A 20,604-nucleotide genomic window follows, 5' to 3' on the forward strand; every position below is an offset into this window, starting at 1 on the left:
GCTATTACATAAGACTTTCTGGTTGAGGAAGATTGATTCCAGCTCCTTTTTTGTACAAAGTTCCCTAACGCTGACACAAATTAGTCCACTAATCAAGTCGTTGATTGTTAAAGTAAAAAATGTCAAACACTCACTGGTTTCAGCTTCTCAAATGTTTGTATTTTCTCTCCTTTTGATTATTAATTGAATATATTATTTTGAACTGTTTTGGTCTGGCAAAAGATGGAATTTGAAGGCATCACTTTGGACTGTGAGATTTTTAAATAGTTATTTGATGAATCAAGACATTTTAACTGATAACGGGAATAATAGTTGCAGCTTTAAGTCCTCACACCTTCTTAGTCACTAACTTTTCCAGTTAGTTGAGTATTTTTTTGGGAAGAATCATCATTTGATAAACCACATGGAGCTGTTGAACATGTCAGAGTTAGTATCAGCACATTGAGACAACTCCTGTAGCCAGTGTCCCATAGGCAAAGAGCGGAGCATGACTCAGGCTGTGTGGTGTGATGTGTGGTAAAGTTGCATTATATTACCATCAGCCCAGACTGACATGACCGAGGTTACTACAGTTCAAAATGCCCCCAAACATTCACGCCACACAGTTCACAGCGTCTGACTCCAGCCGGCCAATCAGCAGCCGGGACCTGACTTATGATCCTCCTGGACCAATGGAGGAAGGGCGGGCGAGCCACCTGTGCCAGCTTGCAAACTGACAATGCACAGCAGCAATACTGCCTCGGGATTTGACAGTGAATTAAATGAATGAGTTATGAAACGCTCCTCGAAGTCTACAGGAAACTCTGCTGACTTTGGTGCGTTCAAGTGCTTTTGGTGAAAATAGGAAAAATGAAACTGCAGGAAAAGTACTTTACCTGTGGGTGTTCTGTATAGAAAACAATATAATTGCTGTTACAGCCTTTGTGTAAGAATTGAACAGTGCCACTGAAAAGATAAGCCAATGCCTGCATGTTAAACAGATGCCATCTACTGATCAAAATGGAAACTGCCTAGAAAGACGATATCCCAAAAAGGATGTCACAAAAAGTCACAATATGTGATAATACAATGGCTTGCATTCAAAATGTTACTAAAATAAAGAAGTATTATCAGCAAAATGTACTTAAAATGTTATACACACACACACACACATATATATACATTGTTTTATTGGATATTTTTGATGCATTCATGTGTAAGCAGCATTTTAATGTTGGAGGTTGGGATGGTTGTGTTTCTTAAAGTCCCCGACCACTCAAAATGATGTTACTTGGATGTTTGAGCTTCACTGTGCAGTTTGACACTATATTTTTTCACATTCATCTGCTGAAGGTGGAAAATCTCTCAGTGCTCACCTTACATGACACGACTAGTTTGGAAGCCAATCGTGGTGTGACGTTGGCAGTTAAACTGAGAATGGACTTTTTAATAAAGAAGACATCCAGTGGGCTAAACTTTAGAAACAAAATAATATTTGTATAGTCATAGATTGTGGTGGTTTTAGTGAGGGGGGAGAATGTAATTTTAAGATTTTTTAACTAAATAATTGAACTTTTTTTGGGAAAAATCATATCTGGAAGGGCATTTTATCTACTTACACTGTTGGGTGATTCAACTTTTAAAAATGCATTATACTTTATTATTTGTCGATCATGTTTTTGTGTGTAAAATCTGAATCTGCAAGTGACAACAGCTGTTAAATAAATGTAGTGGAGTTAAAAGCACATTTCCCTCTGCAATTTATTTGAGTCAACAAAAACTGAACATTATAACCTTCATGAAAATGTGATTTGCATTAATTTGAGCTCAGTGTTCCTGTCTGTGTATTCAATTTTTTGTGAGGTTTAATTTATACATTTGAAGAATTAATCGAGACTGGAAACTTTAGAAGTGAAATTTTATTTGAAAAAAAGATACCGAAATGAGTAAAGTAAGCAACATGGATTGTATAAATATCTGTGCAACCAAAATGAGCACACTGAGGCACTTTACTGCCTTCTGCTGCCATGATACACCAAACTATCCAGCTTTATGTCCAGCTACAAACCTCAGAATATCAGATTTATTCAGTCATCAGTTCATTTAAGTTGGTATAATTGTATGATCTAATCTAAAACAAGTATGACTTTGAAAAACAAAAAAAAAAACAAAAATGCAATTCCGAGTTAGAAAAGGAGAGGATGCGGCCTGTAAAAGCATCTTTAAACAGAGGGAGAGGGGTTAACACGGAGGATGCAGATTTCAAATAATTTGCAGTTCAACATAAATTAATATAATTTTTGTTTATGAGCTGCCATGTGAGCTCAGCAGTCAGTTTAAGAGTTCACATAAGAAACATGCACACAGAAGCAAGTTTGAAGGTAAAGACTCAGTCATTCACAGTCTCAGTGCTAATCGGGGTTTAACATAAAATGGGGAAGAAAATAAAACAGCAACTTGACAATCACTGTATGACATTCTTCTGCAGTGCTTTGGCCCAAAAACCTTCATGGCACAATTCACTGGACACAATCAGTTACAGCAGGTGAAGAGTACAATCGGTACTTACAGTATGTTACAAATGTTCTCGATGTTTGTCGTGAAATATCAGAGTATCACTCGGTTTCTCCCTCGATCAAAGTACTCCGATATACAGATGTAAAGTGCGCCCCAAATTTTATTCTCACAATTTTTCACCCCTACTTCATATGTAGGAGCTGATAGTCCCAGATGTTTTGTTTCTGCAGTTGGAGCGCTGTTTGTATTAAACCAAAAAAAAAATTCACCTATGGGGGGTCGACGTCTGCAGATGTGAGGGGAGAAATACGCAGTAATGACGTAGACTACAAAACTGTACCTACTTGTACGACCGCATGACCTTGATTCAAACTTTGCACCATTTGCTCTTTTTATATTACATCAACTGTTGAATTTACACAGAATCACAACTTTCAGAATACATTCATCTTATCGTAAAATTACCACAGCAACATTGACAAATCTCTACAAAACATCCACCTCGCTGCCCCAAATCAGCCAAATCCTTAGGAAGGAATACGTAAGGAGTGATGAAGACTACAATCTGCAATATCATCTGTAATTATTCTCATTATCAAAGCACGTCATTATGTCAAAAAAAAAGAGGAAATAAATACATATATAACAATATGATAACACTGAAGTCTGGCGGGCGGTGTCTCCATGGGGGGAGGGGGGTTTAGACGCCCAGCTTGTTGGCGATGGTCATGACCACTTTGAGGATGGGCATGAAGGCGGAGATCTCGCTAAAGTTGCTGCTGCTGACTACCTGGGTGTGGACCTCCAGACCCCGCTGGTAGTTCTGGTTTGCCACGCAGCGTCCGATCTCGTGGAGCCCGTTCAGGATGTTGTGGGAGAGCTAAAAAAAAAATAAAAAATTGGCAGAGAAACAATATTAGATGTTATGCGTCACTTGATCTGCCTGCTGTGAAATAGAGCTACCACAACTAATGATTAGTTTCATCATCTGTTAATCTTTCCATTATTTTTAACGATTTGGTTGATGTATATCACAAATTCTCAGAGTGCTTAGTGATGTATTCAAATAGCTTGTTTTGTCTAACCAGCTGTCCAAATCTTCTATGTATTCAATTCAATTCAAATTTGTGATTTGTTGACTTCAAGCTGCTCAACATACAAAAACTACTATGACTGAAAATCTGTGATGAAGTTTTACAAGGCAACTTCTCTGAATACAAATCTTATTCACTGCTGTTCTACAAATTGTTTTCTCAATTACCTCGACTGGTATATAGTTTCAATTCTATCTGTCCAGGTTTTTAGATATCTGTCGCAGACTTCACCCCAATACATAGAGGCAAATGTTATTTTATGCTTTAAAAAAGTACAGCTGAATTGTGTCTTTACAAAAACAATGTCCTGGTTCCTCTGGATAACCCACAGACCTCACTGTCAACTACTTCTATATATAGAATAGAGGGGAAAGTTTTTTTTGTGATTTATGTGAACTGAACATTTCAGTTTTGTCCCTGAGGACAGAAAATATCTCTCCCATGACGTACCTAACTGCAGAATTTCATTTGGACAAACAGGACAAATCTGTGTGGTTTCAATTAGAAGGAATGTGAAACTCTTTTGATTTGTGATTGAAGCTAATGAGTGTCTTTTGATCTGAAGGCACAGTCCCAAGTCCACTTTTAAACTTCAGCACAGGGCTGAGAACATTCAGTTTTATTTTTAATTGTTTTTCTTTATCTGACTGTTAAGAACTGAACTTTGTTTGCATAATAATTCCTTACCGACTGCTCTCTCAGCTTGTCATACAGGAATCCCAAACGTTTGGCTGCATCATCAAGTTTCCTTTTTGTTTGCTGAAAAAGGCAATATTTTTGGTCACTTCATATTTAATAAAACAAAACTTTTTTTCCTTCCATCATAACAAGCCCAATCTGGATTACGCCACAGACTGACTGTGAGACTTACTGGGTCTCCTGCTGCTAGCTGGCAGCGCTGCACCAGGCTGTCAAAGGTGGATTTGAGGACCATGTGCTCAGTGGGGATTTCTTTCTGCTCCACCCTCTCTGCTGGCAGCTGCTGAAGGAGCTGAGGAAAACAAGTACACAGATACACGGTTGCTGTTGACATGTTTGCTGTGTGCGTTACTGCTGAGAATAGAGATAACAACCCCTTGTCAAACACTAACCTGCACGCTGGGCTCCTGAGGGGCTCCGGGGGGGACTTGGGCGTGTTCGTGCGGCTGAGGGGCCTCCCCAGCGAATCCCATCACAGGGACAGTGATGGGAGTTGGTGGAGTGTAGTTATCAGGGACCTGTGTACACACAACAGTAACACACATACAGTTAATGAGAGGAAGGTTAGAAAACACAGAGACAGAGCTGTGATCAGCAGTTTAGATCTGATTACATTATGTGATTTTTTGGGCCACAGAAACTAGATGTTTGGCTCCAGTTAGCTAGTTGCTAACTTTATTTTAAGAATGACTGAATATGAAATTATTGGACTATGCTCTTGAAGGCTTGACTTCACAGCACTACTGCACAGCAGGGACTGTCTATCCTCTCAGGAGGATATTCAACCATGTCATGTAATATTTATGTTAAATGTTCCTCCAAGAGTTTGTGATAGAAATGTAAAAACAAGTATTTTCTGCTCACTGTCATGCTATAAGTTTGATTTAATTTGATCTGTGCCCACAAGAGTTGATTAAGACTGAATTGCTTACGCTTGCTGAATGTATTCATTCTAATTTAACATCCTTTAAAAAGGGAATTGGTTGAAGTGGCAAATTATTAAGAAGTCAGGAAGTGATTCCTGCTGGAGAGACTGTTTTTGATAATTAGGGTTAGGTAGGGTTACCTTCTTCTTCCTGGGTCCACCTCGTACTGCTGGTGGGTCATTCCAGCCTTCTTGAGATCCTAAATCAGAAGACAAAGAGTGACAATTAGAATGACTAGTGGCATTTTCTACTACTCATAATCACACTCACGCGGTGAAAGATTGTCTATGTGAGACAATCTCTTTGAGCCAAGGTTAGTCAACATGGCAAAAATGCTTTAAGTAAGAACTTGCCAGATATGCAACAGATTCTGGCAGTTAATGCAGAAACAAAACCGCAAATATGGCAAAAAGTGTTCAGGCAACATTCTTATATCACTCAACAGCAACAACAGCCCACTGCTGAACATTTATGAGCGCCTCATACATACCTTTTTGATCACAAACATGTATCTATCATTTGCAAATGTTGTAAAACATCTTAATACACTTTCATGACTGTGGATGTTATCTGCAAGGGCCTGACAATGTATGATCCAAAATAAAAAAAAAAAATACAGTATTTTGTTTCAAGCAGCATAAGCAAACACCACTGAACAAACAATAGGTGACCAGAAAAGTATAGAAACGCTGTACACAGGATTACAATCCAATACAACTGATTGAAAAACTACGACTAAAGTAATACTTTCAACAAAAACTCAGGTAGAATTTATTGCACGGATGTTGTATTGCATTGTATTAAGCTGTACTGGTATTTCTATTTTTATGGTTACTCAGTGTAGGTTTCAGTGAACTCTTATTCCATTGCAACCCTAACCCTGTCACCTTCATATTCACACTGGGAACTCAGCCAGGGAAAGTATCCTGCAAGTCAAATGAGGGGGACAGATGAATACGATTCATCGTTCATGAATATAATTAGACACAGATTCCTGCTAACATCTCTCATGCTGTGTAGACGAGAAATTATTTCATGTAATTGTGCTCTTTTGACTATAAAGTGACCAACATGGCATCTACCTGTCGGAGGAGGAGCGACAGCAGGGGCACTGAAGGGCTTCACAGCAGGAGCTCCAGGGCCTCCCTGTGGATACCCTGAACCGGGAGGAGCATAAGGACCAGGTGCCATGGAGGGTGCAGGCACCTGGTGGCCCCCTGGGTACATGGGAACTGGGGCTCCAGGCTGGGAGCTGGGTGGCATGGGGACTGATGGCAAAGAGGTAGACGGCATGAAGCTTGTCGGTGGAACCCCGGGGCTGGGCATGGGGGGCATGCCTCCGGTAATCGTCGACGAAGGCTGTAGCATAGGTCCAGATAAGTTAGCCGCTGGCATAGCAGGACCTGGAGGAGGGAAGGCTGAGGGTCCGCCGACAGACAAGGGCTGAGGCTGGAATGGTTGATGAGGAAGGAAACCTGGAAAACGACACAAATATCACTACGTCAAATCAAAGCAGCCTGACATAATCGAAAGTAGAATACAAATAGTCAGCATCAAACCTGGGGCAGGAGCAGGATGTTGGGGGTAGGAAGGCCTCATGGCAGGGCGGGTCACACTGGGCGGCAGTACATGAGAAGAAGGTGGCAGGCCGGGCCCAGTGTTGGCTGGAACACCTTGAGAGTTGAACATTGATGGCAGAGGAGGTGCAACCACCTGAGAAGGAGCAGAAGGCTGGCGCTGACCCTAAGGTTGGGAGGAATAAAAACAATCACAAAATGGTTTAAAAGAATTCATAACTGGAAGATAATCTAACAAAATATATGAATGATTTAATGCTTTCAGTTGCTAATAAATTTATACCATAATTTGTGCTTTTGGTGCATTAGGCTGAGCAGCAGGAGTGGGCTTGGAGTTTGGAGGCTGCTGTCCAACGGCAGCCTCTCCCTGAGCATGGAACAGCCTGTTCCTCAACATCGTGATCCCAGGCTGGGGAGACAAAATGGGAGCACAAACAAGTGTGTTTATTACAATCCAGAAAGAAAAAAAACTATGAATCTGGTGTTAGAAATTAGGTTGTTTTTTGTTTCTTACTTGGTCTGAGTTCTCAGGCAGGTAGGTCATAGCAGTGGTCAGGCTGCCCTCTGCAGCCAGGATGCCGGCATAGCAAGTTAGCTTCTCAGCCAGGATAGGGCTCTGGACTGCCACCTCGCTGTTGCGGAGGCGTTCAATTGACTTACGCAGCATCATGACTTTCTCAACCAGATCCTGAAAAATAAAAATGGAAACGACAGAACAACATGTCAAATTAAAAAAGTAAAAAATCAATTTCTCCAAGGTTATTATTCTACTCTACTATTCAGAAAAATGTTGCAAATAACCACTCCAAAGAGCTTCTTGATCATTTTCGAGTACATTTCATTTTTATGAGCACATAAGCGCCACATATTTTAATTTTGCTGTTGTGCTAACATGCATGTGCTTGGTGCAACAGGTACAAATGTAGTTAAAAAACAACGCCCAGATTAAAAAAAAGATTATACCTCTAGACCAAGAGGGGAGGAGCAGTCTCTATGCAAGGCCCAGCACTCCACCAGCTTCTCGATGTTCCCAGAACAGATGTAACACAGACAGGCCTGAAGGCAGCGCTTCTCTGTCCCCTCATGCTCCAACCGGCCTCCCAGGGTATCTACCGAGAAGATTTACAGATTTGAAAATGTTGAAAAACAGCAGGAGGGTTAACATGAGAAATGAGCTCAGACAGAAATGTTATTCAGCAAGTAGAACAGGTACTGATAAAAACGGTGCAATTCTCCCAGAAGCCAGGCAAGTCGCAGCATGATCGATGTGCTGCTTCGCTTGTGAGCAACCTACCACACAGACGGGCGAAGTCTTCAGGGTGAGCGTAAGTCAGCAGAGCAGCGAGAGCCTCCTTCCAATTATCCAGCTCACAGCTTTGCACAATGTCCCTCCAGTTCTGGGTCACCACTGATGATATAAGCTAGAGTTGAGGACAAAATAATGAAATAAAGTTAATATACAGCTTCAACATTTCCCCCCCTGTGACTGTACCAACCAGACATCAATCAAAGAAATGTAGTAACATCAACTTTCTCACCATTGAAATGCTATTCTTTTGCTTGCTTAAGTATTTTTGCTGAGTCTTCTTGAGCAGCTCCTCTCCTCCACTGATGGATAGCAGGATTGCTTCAGCGTAGCGACCGTCGTTAAGACACAGATCCACAGCTCCCTCAAAGTTACCGACTAGCAGTGCCTGGCTAATCAAACCATCGGTATCTTCAAAAGAACAACGTGATTAGCCATGAACCCAGAAACACACAATACAGTTACATTTGCAATAATGACAAACAATGTCAAGGTGTCAAACATGTAAATAGAGCTAACGTGTTTTTAATCACATGATTAAATGTGTTTACCACATGATACAGGGATCTGGAAGTTGGAGACTTCTTTTGGTGTCTGACTGAAGAAGTCAGCTGGAGAAACAGAACCTGATGTTCTGGCATCAGCAACTGAAGCTGCTTCATCAGACCTCTGTAAAGACAAAAAAAAAAGAGAGTATTTAACATTAATCAGGAGCAGCAAAACCAATGACCAAAAAGATTTAAAAATAAACACTTTGCTTCTGAAGAATAGCTGACCTCAGTGGAGAGTTGCAGCATCTTTTTTGCCAAGTCTTCAGCATCTACTGCATGTCCATTGGGTTGAAAATTCTTCCCCAGGCATTTCGAAATCTGAAAAAAACACAACAGTTTCACAGATAAGACACAGAATGTGATTCAGAGGTAAGATACATGCTTACAAATGTTGCTAATAGCTATAATTACAACAGTTTCTCAGAGGAAGAATACCTTTTTGTCCAATTCATCTTTACTGAAACCCAAGAGTCTGAGGAATTTAATGCGAGCTTCATCCTCAAAATTAACCTGTAAAACAGAGACAGTGAATTAGCTTAAAAATACACACTGGGTGACAGATTTAATGTTGTTTCTCCATATCAAGAGGACATGAGGGCCCACCAGAAGGAACTTCCATATATCCTGCTCAGCGTCTGATGTGGCGTTCTGAATCTTGGCCTGGCAGTAATTGTTGAAAGAACCTGACTGCAGCGCCACCTGCAGCTCCCTGGAGCGCTGTAGGAACTCGGTCTCCGTGGTGACCTGGCTCACAAACACCTGTCTGGGGACGGGCTGGGGGCTCTGCACTGGAGGCATCTTGGGATTCTCAAAGGTTATTAGTTTCCCACCAAACTGAAACACAAGAAAACAACAGGTCAGCCATAAATGAAAAGAGTTGGGAAATTTTTAGCAAAGCCCTTTCTATTAAGATGATTGTAGAACGTTTTTAGCCTTGCACTTACAGCAAAGGAAGCCCCCACTGGCCTGCGCACCCACTTAGGTGGCTTCTTCAGAGGGGGAACTATGGTATCCTGCACTGTAGGCTGAGGAACTTGCAGGGGAGGGAGCACCTGCCCTGTACCAAAGGGATCCATTGAATCAAATGAGGAGGATATCTGTTAAATAAAATGTTAAATGTTAAAGCAAGCACAACTCTCTGGACGAAATTCCACACAGTAATTAAACTCTTTTCCAAATTAAATGTACATGTCCAAAAAGTAGTTCACTGTCAATCCCTTCACACAAGTGCCACCTTGTGGACAAACTATACAGCTGAGCATACAGCCTTTGGGATTGAATACATCACATAAGACAGAACAGCCACTACCTTATCAGCTGTGCTTTGCTGCTGAGCCTTCAAGCTCCCTCCCATCACAGAGTAAACAGTGATTTTCCCATCAAACGAGGCGGCTGAAAGCAGAGCTGGATTCCTGGGACACCACTGGACGTCAAAGCACCACTGGTTCGTCGTTGGAAGCTCATAGATGACCTAAAATTAAAATCACTCTTGTAAGGATCAACTGTATTATCGTCAAACCACAATAATGGAGGTGAGGTAAATCAGGGATGACAGAGAAGCAGCGATTTATCTCATATACCTCTCCAGTGTTTGGGTTCCAGCAGAGGATCCGGTTGTCTTTAGCACTACTCAGTAGGAGCTCAGAGTCTGCCTGACTCCAGGATATGGACAGAATTCCCCTGTTAGAAAATAACAACAGAAGGCACGTGCTGTATATTCTGCAAGATGACCAAAATACAGAGAATAGTGTGACACACAAACTGCTTAAGTCTTACCTTGTGTGATTCTCAAGGACTTTAAGGGGTGATGTGGCAAAACGGAGGTCCCACATCTGGAGGACTGGCATTCGGTCATCTTCAGAGGCCAACACCAACTGAGTAGCCACATCAGGGTGCCAGAGCATCCCTGAACAGTGCATCTGAACACACAGAACAGATGAGACTTATAATGATTAAAAGGGATCTTCTATACATCAACTTATTCATTTATCTCATTCCTCTATCGGTTCTCACCATTTTCTAATGAGGTAGTGAGACTTTTATAGAGGTAGTAAGTGGTTTAGTAAGTAGCTATAATGAAAAACAGGCCAAGTAAAGTTATTTCAGTTGCTGCAGTTTAGTTTTGATTGTATGCTTAACCCTCTCTCTTTCTCTCTCACTATTGTCTCTTGCTTATTTTCTAAAGAGAAGTATATGTTGCTTTCATTTTGTAAGAGAGATTGCACCTGGACCAAAACATGTGTGATTTATGCACAGAAAAACAGACGGCGTCTAGTAAAGGCAGACAGTAGCGTCCATTCCGAGGGATCGTCCCCCAACAGGAGATTGACATTACTGATTGATCAAGGAAGGACAAATTTGCAATTAACTGACAGAAGGTAACTTTGGACTTGCTGTGTTTTGTTTTAAAGCCACCAACCCTGTTGCTGTGGTCACTGATCTTGATGATAGGCTCGTTCTTTCTTAGGTCCCACACAACTGCTTTCCCGCTGGGGTTGGCGGAGGCCAGGATGTGCTGAACCTGTCGGTTCCAGGACACGACACTGATGTCTTCAGCAGGCTGAAAGAAGAGGCAGAGGCTGTTACTGACAAAAAAAAAAAATCAAGCAGTGAGTCTGAAACATAAAGATCCCTAATATTCAAATAATGATACATAAGGCCTATGCCATACAAACAGTGATGGCACCAATTCAAAATTGCCACCCAGATCTAGCTACTAAGAATGAAGTTGGATCAAGGTCAGACTGCATGTGCCAAATCCAGTAGTTGTTACACAGATGTATCAAAAAGGCCATCTTGTATGGTCATAATTAAATATTGTATTGGTTTTATAAAATTATTCAATTAAATTAAAGAGGATTCATTAAATTCCTTTCAAACATTACAATTTCATAAAATAAAATGTCTCAGTAACAAGTCAGCATCATTTCCATAACCTAAAAGGCAATTACAGCCACCGCACAACAAATGGAAACCATAAACAAATACCTTGTGGCTCATTCGTAACTCAACATGAAACTAACTTAACATGAAACTACAAAGGTTTAGAAACAAGCTGCCTGTTGAAGATTGTGGTTTCTTTTTTATGTTTTTGACTCAAACAGTAAATAGGTCGAGATCAAAACAAGAATTCAGCTCAGCCCTAAAAACAAACATACGTAAATTTCATAAACCCTGTGATCATTGCATCATGTACCCACCTGTGCCTTTGCTCCTGGTGTCATTGGACTGCTGAAGTTGTTTAGATCCCAGATATATATCTCTGAATCATTCGCTCCTGATGCGAGGAGATTACTCTGAGAGAAATTGAGAAAGATTAATTATGTGAAGTACAGTACAAATAATTCAAATGGATGTGTTTCTGTATTAACTGTCTCTAATCACACGGAAAGATTTGACTGTAGACATTTACCTGAAAAGGGTTGAAATCAAGCGCTCGGACAGGTCCTGTATGTTTGTCAGACTGTCCCACTACTGTCTCAGCTCCAGAGTTCATTATGGCCTCTGGGTTATATACAGTTAATGTGCCATTTTCACTGCCACCAACTAGTCTCCCTCCTGTACCGTCTGCTCCCATTCCAAAATTCACCCACACAATACTGTGCAACCTGTGGAATATGAAAAGTATTGTGAGTTTTAAGTATATGGCACATATGGCATAGTAATGATCCAACCTGGAGTTCACTGCATCCTTTCTAGCTGTGGACTGAATACTGATACAAAAGCTATATGCTTCATCTCTCTAACTCTTTGCCTTTTACACGAACATCAATCATTATTTATTGAAAACAGTGGAAATCAAAGGGGTGCAGGCCAAAAACAGGTAATGTGAAAGAATTCAAAATTAATTCAGAGTGCAAAAAGGCCCTTTCCATTTTAAAATCGGCCATAATTTCATACAAATGGTGCGTAAAAGCAAACATATTATATGCTTCTCCCAAATACTGGAGATTTCTCCTTGGATCTTGATGTGTATAAACAACATAATAATATATATTTGAGGTAAAATTTTACTTGCTACCTTGTAGAAAAATATGTTCAATATACGTACAAACCTTAAATAAAGCTTGTAACATGTAGATATAACCCTGCAATAACACCTACCATTATGAATGTTATAATATTCTTTTTTTTTAAACTGTTTTGTGAGGTGTTGTTGATTCTTTATGCTCATTTTGGAAGCTGTAGTTGTGAAAAACTGAACTGACTGAAAAGCACTGATTTATTCTGACGGTTCTTTCTAATATCCCATAAAAATCAACAAGGTTAGACTAAATATTGGGCACAGTATAACACAATACAAATCAACAGCACGACATCTGTTAAATCGAACAGCTAAGCAAAATATCAAAGCACTCACATCCTAACAGTAGCCAATGCAGACACTGGTAAAACAATAATGACTTATAATCCTGCCAACAAAATGTATCTTGCAATTGCATCATCTCATATAGTTTACCTGTTTGAGGTGGGTAATGACCCTTTAAGCTGCATGTCCAGAGAGGGATCAGAAAAATCCACCTCAAATATCTCCAGGGCTGCTGTGGTGTTGAAAGAGGCATCCAGCTGTTGTGCTGATGTGCCTATTCAATAATAAGAAGAATCAGACAATGGTGGAATGTAACTAAGTACTTTTATTCAAGTACTGTATGTAAGTACAATTTTAAGGTACTTTTACTTTACTTGAGTATCTTCACTTTATGCTACTTTATACTTCCACTCTGCTACATTTCAGAGGGAAATATTGTTCTTTCAACTCCACTACATTTATTTGACTTTTCAGATTAATATTTTACATAAAATAACATAATAACACAATTATAAACGACACTGCATTATTAAAGATTAAACCAGTGGTTCACAAACTGTTTGGTAGTGGCCCCTTACAAAATATCAGTGTGCATTTCTGTCTCCTTGTCATGTTTCAGATCTATGAGCTGTGAGACATTTCCCCTCATGGATTCAAATAAATAACTGTTTGAGGTCTATAAAGGTAACACTCTCCCAATATTTCACAAAAATGCAAAGATTAAAGAAAAGTTCTGAAAAATACATCCAAATTTATGTAGCACATGTTTTTTTCTTCTTTCCTACACAATCTATCATCTCAACACCCCTCAGATTTATCTTGTGACCCTTACAAAGCAGTTCAAACTATCTCCACCCCAAAGCAGCTAGTATTTCTACATTGTCATATTGATACTTTTACTTGTTCCTACAGTAGCATGTTTGAGCTGCACTGGAGAATGATGCATGTGTAGAGTTTGACTGGAAGTGAAAACAGTCACATTCATCTGCTGAAAGTGGAAAGTTTCTCTGTGGTCATTGAAAATCCCATTTAGTTTCAAGCCAATTCTGGTCCAATATTCAACCTACACAAGTGTGATGTGTAAACTTGAAGTGCACATACACTGAGAATGAACTACAGTGAAGTAGGAGACATCTTGCGTCTATCAGTTAACTTTGATTTTTTTTGGAAAAAAACTTATCAGACACACATTATTGTGCCAAGCAGTTTATATGTCTTAATAAACATCTGGAGGGGGTCTTTACATAAAGGATCTGTGCGTTTCTTCCATCACTGGAATCAGAACAAGTTAAATCACTCAACCAATGCAACTAAAAGCATATATGCATAGAGGAAGATGTGATTTGTAAACAGTCATTTGGTTTAAGGGAGATAGTGAAGAGTGGTTTATTATATATACCTAAGGCCAGGTAGATAGGATGGTGCCCGGCAGGACTCCACGCCTGGTGGGCAGTCCTCTGGATCTCCTTCAGCCTCATCTTCCTCTACAGGTGTGTACAAGTTTCAAATCCTGGACAAAGGAATTTCAATAATGACACATTGGTTTACTTCTTACAATCACTGTTGTTTGTGACACACAAACCTTCAGTTACATTTCAAACATTCCTAGTTTCTACCTTGAAACCGGGTGCCACCCATACTGACAGACTGCCTCAGACTATTTCCTGAAATTGCTGGCTAACGTTAACTTACCAAATCGTTCACCCCTACAGCTTCCACCCGTGTTACAATATATTTACTATGCCAGCATTAACTGTATGATGACGACATCTTAGTGAATTAAACCTACGCACCGGTGACATTATCTACATTGAACCGTAGCCACTTGTAAAATAATTAATCATTAGCCTGGGTTAACTAAAGTGTAGCTAACAGTTTAGCATTTCGCAAACATTATCGCTAGCTTTAACGTTGTAACTCACACCGAAAATCTGGTTGCAGCCATTTTTAGCGTTTAGTTAATATTACCCCCACAGTTTGAAGGGGAACTGATACTTTTATACTCATATGAGCTATCGATATCAGTTAGTTTTATCTTGCCATCAGTGCCTGGCCGTTTAATCCCAGTGCTTAATCACATCCTATGTTTCTGCCAGCTAACAAGCAAGCGAACAGCCACCACCCTTGTAACCTATTTCAACAGAAAAGAGAAGCGTTATGTATCAGATACGTTTAAACCCAGCAAAAAAGATGAATATGGTTTAGAAAACAACTCACGTCAACTGTCTATATCACCACCCGACTGCCCGCATTCACAACCCGGACTGCTTGTGTGTTAGCTGCTTATCATCAGCCAAGCTAACAGCTTAGCATTCGGTGGATTCCGACCAAAGTGCTTTGCCGTGTTGTCACTACGCTACGGTAGCCGGCACGGACATTTCTCGTTCGATCGTGGCCTGAGATAACCCCGATGACACAGTAAACCCAATTCAGTTTTTACAAGTCTGTCTCAAACCAACAGTCAGATGCCCAAACGAACATTAATATAGTTTTTCTTGCTTTCAATTATTCCTCCTAGAAGATCCCTTCATAATGCACTTACAATGCAAGTGATGGGGCCAAAAATCCACAAGCCTCCTTCTGTGCAAAAATGTACTAAAAAGTTTATTTGAAGCTAATATGAAGCTTCAGCCGTCCAATTGAGTCAAATCGAGTAGATATTTGTCAACATTACAGTCTTTTTAGTGCCAAAGTCCCTCTTTTTGTTATGTCTGTGAAGATTCTCAGTAATCAAGATCATGGTTACTTAAGGGCACTGAACTGAGGGCAGCTGGACTTGGTTGTAGATACTTGAGGACGTCTCACTTCTCATCCAAGGGGCTTCTTCCTTGAAGAGTATCTGCAAATATCAATAAGTATCAAGTCCAGTTGCCCTCGATTCAAGCCTTGGGTGTTTTGTTACTATACTTCCACAGCAGCTCAACAAGAAAACACTGTCCGAGGAGACACTTTTTATCTGTAAATATCCACTTGATGTGACTAACTCAGACTGCTGAAGCCTCATATAAGCTTCAGATAAACTTTTAAATGCTTTTTTTTTTTTTTTTTTTTTTTTTTTTTTACAAACTGACTGTGGACACTGTGGATTTTGGCTCCCATCACTTACATTGGGTACGCTTACATGCACACTAATATTCCACTATTATTCCGAATATGACAATATTCTGAATTTTGATACTTGTCATGTAAACAACATATTCCGTTTGGATATTCCGAAATAGGCTTTATTGCGAATGTAGCATTTACTAATTAAGACATGTGGGATATTATTGTGCTTTTAGGAGCATTGTTTGGACATGTATAAAGCGGATTCATAATCCTGTATGCGCCTCGATTGGGGTTTTTACCGCAATTTGCGAAACACGGCCCTCTTCCCTGTTTACCCCTGCACAGGCAAAATGACATATGCTGGAGCGGGAAGGCAGACAGAGGAGAGGAATGAGAGGAGAGTGGAAAGCTGTTCAGGACGGGCTGGAAAACATAGTGCGCTTTCTCCAAGACGGGGAAGGAGGGGATTGGTTATCATCCTGACTAACGGTGACGACTCGGTGTGATGCACCAAACACACTCAGCGGTGTGGTAAACATCACGGGACACCCTAAGTACTGGATGTGCCTGTAACTATAAAGTCATATCAGTCATATCAATATCACTTATAAATATCAGGCAGCAGCTCACTTATATTTTTCACCTCGCTGGTTTACTTCACTGCCTGCGGAGATCTCGTGATTCCAGTTCCCACTGGAGCAGAAACCCTGAAAACCTCCTGCATGTAAACGGGAATATTAGAGGAATATTCATTTTCATTAGCCATGTAAACAGCTTAGTATGAATATAGCCTTTTTCGGAATAAGGACAAAAACCGGAATATTTTGTGCATGTAAATGTAGTCAGTGAAAGCACATTTGAAGGGGATCTTTTAATAGCCAGTATGAATGAACAGGAGGAATGATTAGGTTATTACAGTAGGAAAACCTCTTTCAGTGATCATATGGACACCTGACTGTTGTTCCTGTGGCAGGTTGACTTTCATTCAACACACAAAACAGCAACACAGAGGTAACTGTTAACATAAGTTTTTATTCTTGACAGAAATATATATACACAAGTAGAATCAGACTGAAGTCTTTAAATTTCATAATGTTTGACTTCCTCAGGTTCTTTTTCAGGATTTCCTCCTTTCTCCAAGTACAGGTTGTTGTAGGGATACTGTTTCTCTGCCTGGAACAGAAACAAAGGCTTTAATGAAAACGTGCATGTTATTAAATGAAAGACATAATCCAAAACATTTTCTGTACAGGTGGCACAGTACTAAACAGAAGTGACATTAAAACATCGGAAAACTGTTAAAGATATTTTCATGGAACTCATATTTTTCTTGACAGTCTTGTTCACATTGTACTTCAATGATTAAAAGCATTCATGTAGAATGAGTGAGATTAAGTGATTGCAAAACCAAAGATAGGACAGCCAGAAAACTGCATAAGAACAACAACAGGTCCATGAAATTGTTTAATATAAATAACAAGTCATTGTTATTGGTTGTAAATGATCACATACTGAACATTATACGTCTACTTGGCTGTCTCTCTGTAAAGCTGAGTAACACTTTACACTATAGAAACTAATTTGTGAGGAGTTACAAAAAAGTCTGAAATCAAACCATCACTCACAAACGTGCATTTGTGTCATAAGCAATAGATTACAAGAAAAAAAACATTTTAAAGATATATCTGTTATATGGAGAATATCAATTTGTTAACTGACTTTCTTTCACAGACAGCTGACCTAAGGGCAAGTCTCAAACTAAGTTTACAAGTTACCGAGACAATTAAATAAAGTTAGGTGAAATATATCCTGAGAGTTGATTAGCAGCTTTCTTCAACTTGCATGAATTCAACATTTTCCTAAATTGGTTATTAACATTTTGTTTTTCAGATTCAAATAAACATACAGGTAATAAAGTAAAACACTCAAAGATGTTTGTAAAACATTCTAATTCTACTGAAATACCTGCAGTACTTGAGAAGAAATTTAGAATTATATCTTCAGCCTGAATAATCTGTCATATTCTCCTTAAAAACATTTTAGATAAAAGGGTCGAGCTGTCAGCCCAAACTGATACAAAATACAACAACATAACACTGTTAGTTTATCCTTACATGCATAATTACACAGCTTGTTAGAAGAACTGTGAACCTTTAAAAATTAATTGAATTCATTTCATTCAGTATTTCCACATGTACCTATTAGAGGCTAAACTTATCTCATATATGTCAAATAAGAAAGAGATTTGAGCTACTCTGCCTAACCATATATTACCCAGTTAATGGTGAGGAATAACACAGTAAGCTGACATGCGCTGTGATTACACCTCTTTCTTTCTTTGGATCCCCAATAGCACCAGCATAAGCATTGGCTATTCTTCCTGGAGTCCACCACACATACAGTGTATGTATATGTATCTAAGGCACAATTCAGCATGGTATAATAACCATTGCACAAAGAGACTCATTAATCACTTGGGGGTTTTGTATCTGGTCCTGACCTTGTGGTAAGTGCAGGGATTATTAGAATAAATTAAGAAAAAATAAAATAATTTCCCAAGCCAGAGTGTTTTTTAAACAAGTGTGATGACTAGGCCATTTCACACACTTTGAAAACTAGTTTGTAAAATGAACAATGATTTCAAGCCTTGGTCTGTACTTACAACAGGTTGGTAAGCTGGGAATTTCTCCCCAAGGTAGAACATAAACAACATGAACCCGATGAAACCAAACAGTTGTTTGCACATTGAAGACCAGGACACGGGGCTGGGAGATGTATCCACACGGTTCCTGATGTACATGTCAAAATCCCAGTGCATCTAAAAATAGAGAGAGAACAATCACTGATGAACTGTTGTGAGCAATCTCATACTGTCAGAACGATTTATTTTGTCATCTTAGTCAAATGATGATTGTACAGAGTCACTGCCTCCTGTTGAGAAAGAACTGCAAACAAGCTAATCTGAACACTGTCTACATACCCAACAGCAAGAAACCCTTTAAAGAGGAATAAAACGATGCACTTAAAAAGTAAAGCAACAATGGTCCTTCCAGACACTCTAGACACGATAATGCATGTATGATCTTTATCAGAGATTATACAATGTTATGTCAGTGTTGTGTCTCTTGACTGCAGCAGTAAAACACTATGAATTGTGTAGAAATGTGCAAATGATCTCTGAATGAGATGAAGAAAGATAGAAAACTAAAATCTAGACCCCAAGTGATAATAGATTTTTTAGGCTTACATCAAAGGATGCAAAATCTGCTATCGTTTATATAAACACATAATATTAACAAACATTCTGATGATGATCTCTTACTTTTTTTTTTATTAATAGTGACCATCGACCAAGTTTGTACTAAGTGGGATATTTTATAGTTAACAAATTGACTTGTCAGTGCTTGGTGATGGACAAATTATGTACTGTTTCTAAATGACCTCCAATGTATATCTGCATTTCTGTAATGTACACGCCAATACCAATTTATCTATGACTTATCTAACAAAACAGTAGGAAATATTATCAGCACTATCTTACCGGCTCTCCCCAGTTCCTCCTCAGGTCAGGGTGGTCCCATTGGTACCAGGGGTCCCTCTCATGCTGAGATCTTGCAGGAAGCTTTGGATAATCACCATAGCTACAAAAACACAAAATGATGGCATATGTCATCTATTTAAATACTGTTGCTGGTGATGATGTAAGTACATTCTTTACGTGTGCATCTGGTAAACATAACCATGAGGACGTTGTACTTTTCCGCACCTGTCTTTGCTCTACTAAGAAATGACGTACAGTTTAAACTACTATGAATGTCAGATTCATTCAGAATAAATCTCACCCCTCGCCTTTGTCGGGATATGGTTCGTAGTCCTCAACCCTCATGTTGTACTTCTTTGCTGCAGCAGCTCTCTCCTCAGGGGTATTCGGGAACGGACCAGGTAGACTATCCTTTGACGTAGCAGAAGCTGAAACAACAATCGGTGAATATGTGAATAAAACAGGTCACGCATATAAAGAATTTTGGAAAGAAACAACAATGTTATTCTGCTCGCCTTCACCCTCATTCAGAACAACGGTAGCCGCGTAGCTAACGTTAGCATGTCAAGGTTACGTAAATTCGGGGCTTCAGACTTTAAAAATTTGACACGTATCTTCGGAGAGATTCATCAGACAGCTTTGCAAAATGTTATAGTATAACTGACCTGCTCTACTTCCCGACAGAAGGGCTGGAATACCAGACCCTTTGCCTTTAGAAAGGGCTAGGGCCAACCGCCGGAAACCAACACCAGCCATGTTTACTAGCTGCTGCTGTCGGACAGACTAAGAAGTACGCATGCGCAGGGTTGGAAGTACGGGTCGACATTAGGACCAAATTCTTAAATCTACAGTGTACAAAACGTCTACATTGATGTTGTAGTGGTGACTGCTGACTGTGCCGACTATTCTCGATTAGTTGTTTAGACAATGAAATGTTAAAAAAAAAAAAAAAGCAAAAAATGCATTCATAATTTCTCAGAGGCGACGATGAGGTCTTCAAATTGTTGTTTGTCTGACTAACAGTCCAAAATGTAAGGATATTCAATAAACTGTCATA

The 20,604-nt window shown here is 39.6% G+C and overlaps 2 protein-coding genes across 2 annotated transcripts; both read right to left on the reverse strand.

Annotated features, from left to right (window-relative positions):
• Positions 1-1,880: 1,880 nt before the first annotated feature.
• On the reverse strand, positions 1,881-15,319 carry sec31b (SEC31 homolog B, COPII coat complex component). The gene is made up of 27 exons (XM_044337587.1): positions 15,176-15,319; positions 14,358-14,468; positions 13,109-13,232; positions 12,062-12,257; positions 11,850-11,945; positions 11,069-11,209; positions 10,426-10,568; positions 10,230-10,329; positions 9,959-10,120; positions 9,594-9,746; positions 9,253-9,483; positions 9,085-9,159; positions 8,875-8,967; positions 8,650-8,767; positions 8,331-8,509; positions 8,087-8,213; positions 7,756-7,901; positions 7,307-7,480; positions 7,076-7,201; positions 6,775-6,958; positions 6,298-6,690; positions 6,103-6,141; positions 5,356-5,414; positions 4,682-4,807; positions 4,462-4,581; positions 4,278-4,349; positions 1,881-3,376 (listed from the first exon to the last, which is right to left on the reverse strand). The coding sequence occupies exons 2-27, from the start codon at positions 14,434-14,436 to the stop codon at positions 3,197-3,199; spliced, it is 3,636 nt and encodes a 1,211-aa protein (XP_044193522.1). The 5' UTR covers positions 14,437-14,468; positions 15,176-15,319; the 3' UTR covers positions 1,881-3,196.
• Positions 15,320-17,018: 1,699 nt separating this feature from the next.
• On the reverse strand, positions 17,019-20,351 carry ndufb8 (NADH:ubiquinone oxidoreductase subunit B8). The gene is made up of 5 exons (XM_044337932.1): positions 20,213-20,351; positions 19,849-19,975; positions 19,548-19,647; positions 18,669-18,824; positions 17,019-17,179 (listed from the first exon to the last, which is right to left on the reverse strand). Exons 1-5 carry the CDS (start codon positions 20,301-20,303, stop codon positions 17,087-17,089), a joined length of 567 nt encoding a protein of 188 aa, XP_044193867.1. The 5' UTR covers positions 20,304-20,351; the 3' UTR covers positions 17,019-17,086.
• Positions 20,352-20,604: the final 253 nt, after the last annotated feature.

Source organism: Thunnus albacares, chromosome 20 (genome assembly GCF_914725855.1).
Source record: "Thunnus albacares chromosome 20, fThuAlb1.1, whole genome shotgun sequence".
NCBI lineage: Eukaryota > Metazoa > Chordata > Actinopteri > Scombriformes > Scombridae > Thunnus > Thunnus albacares.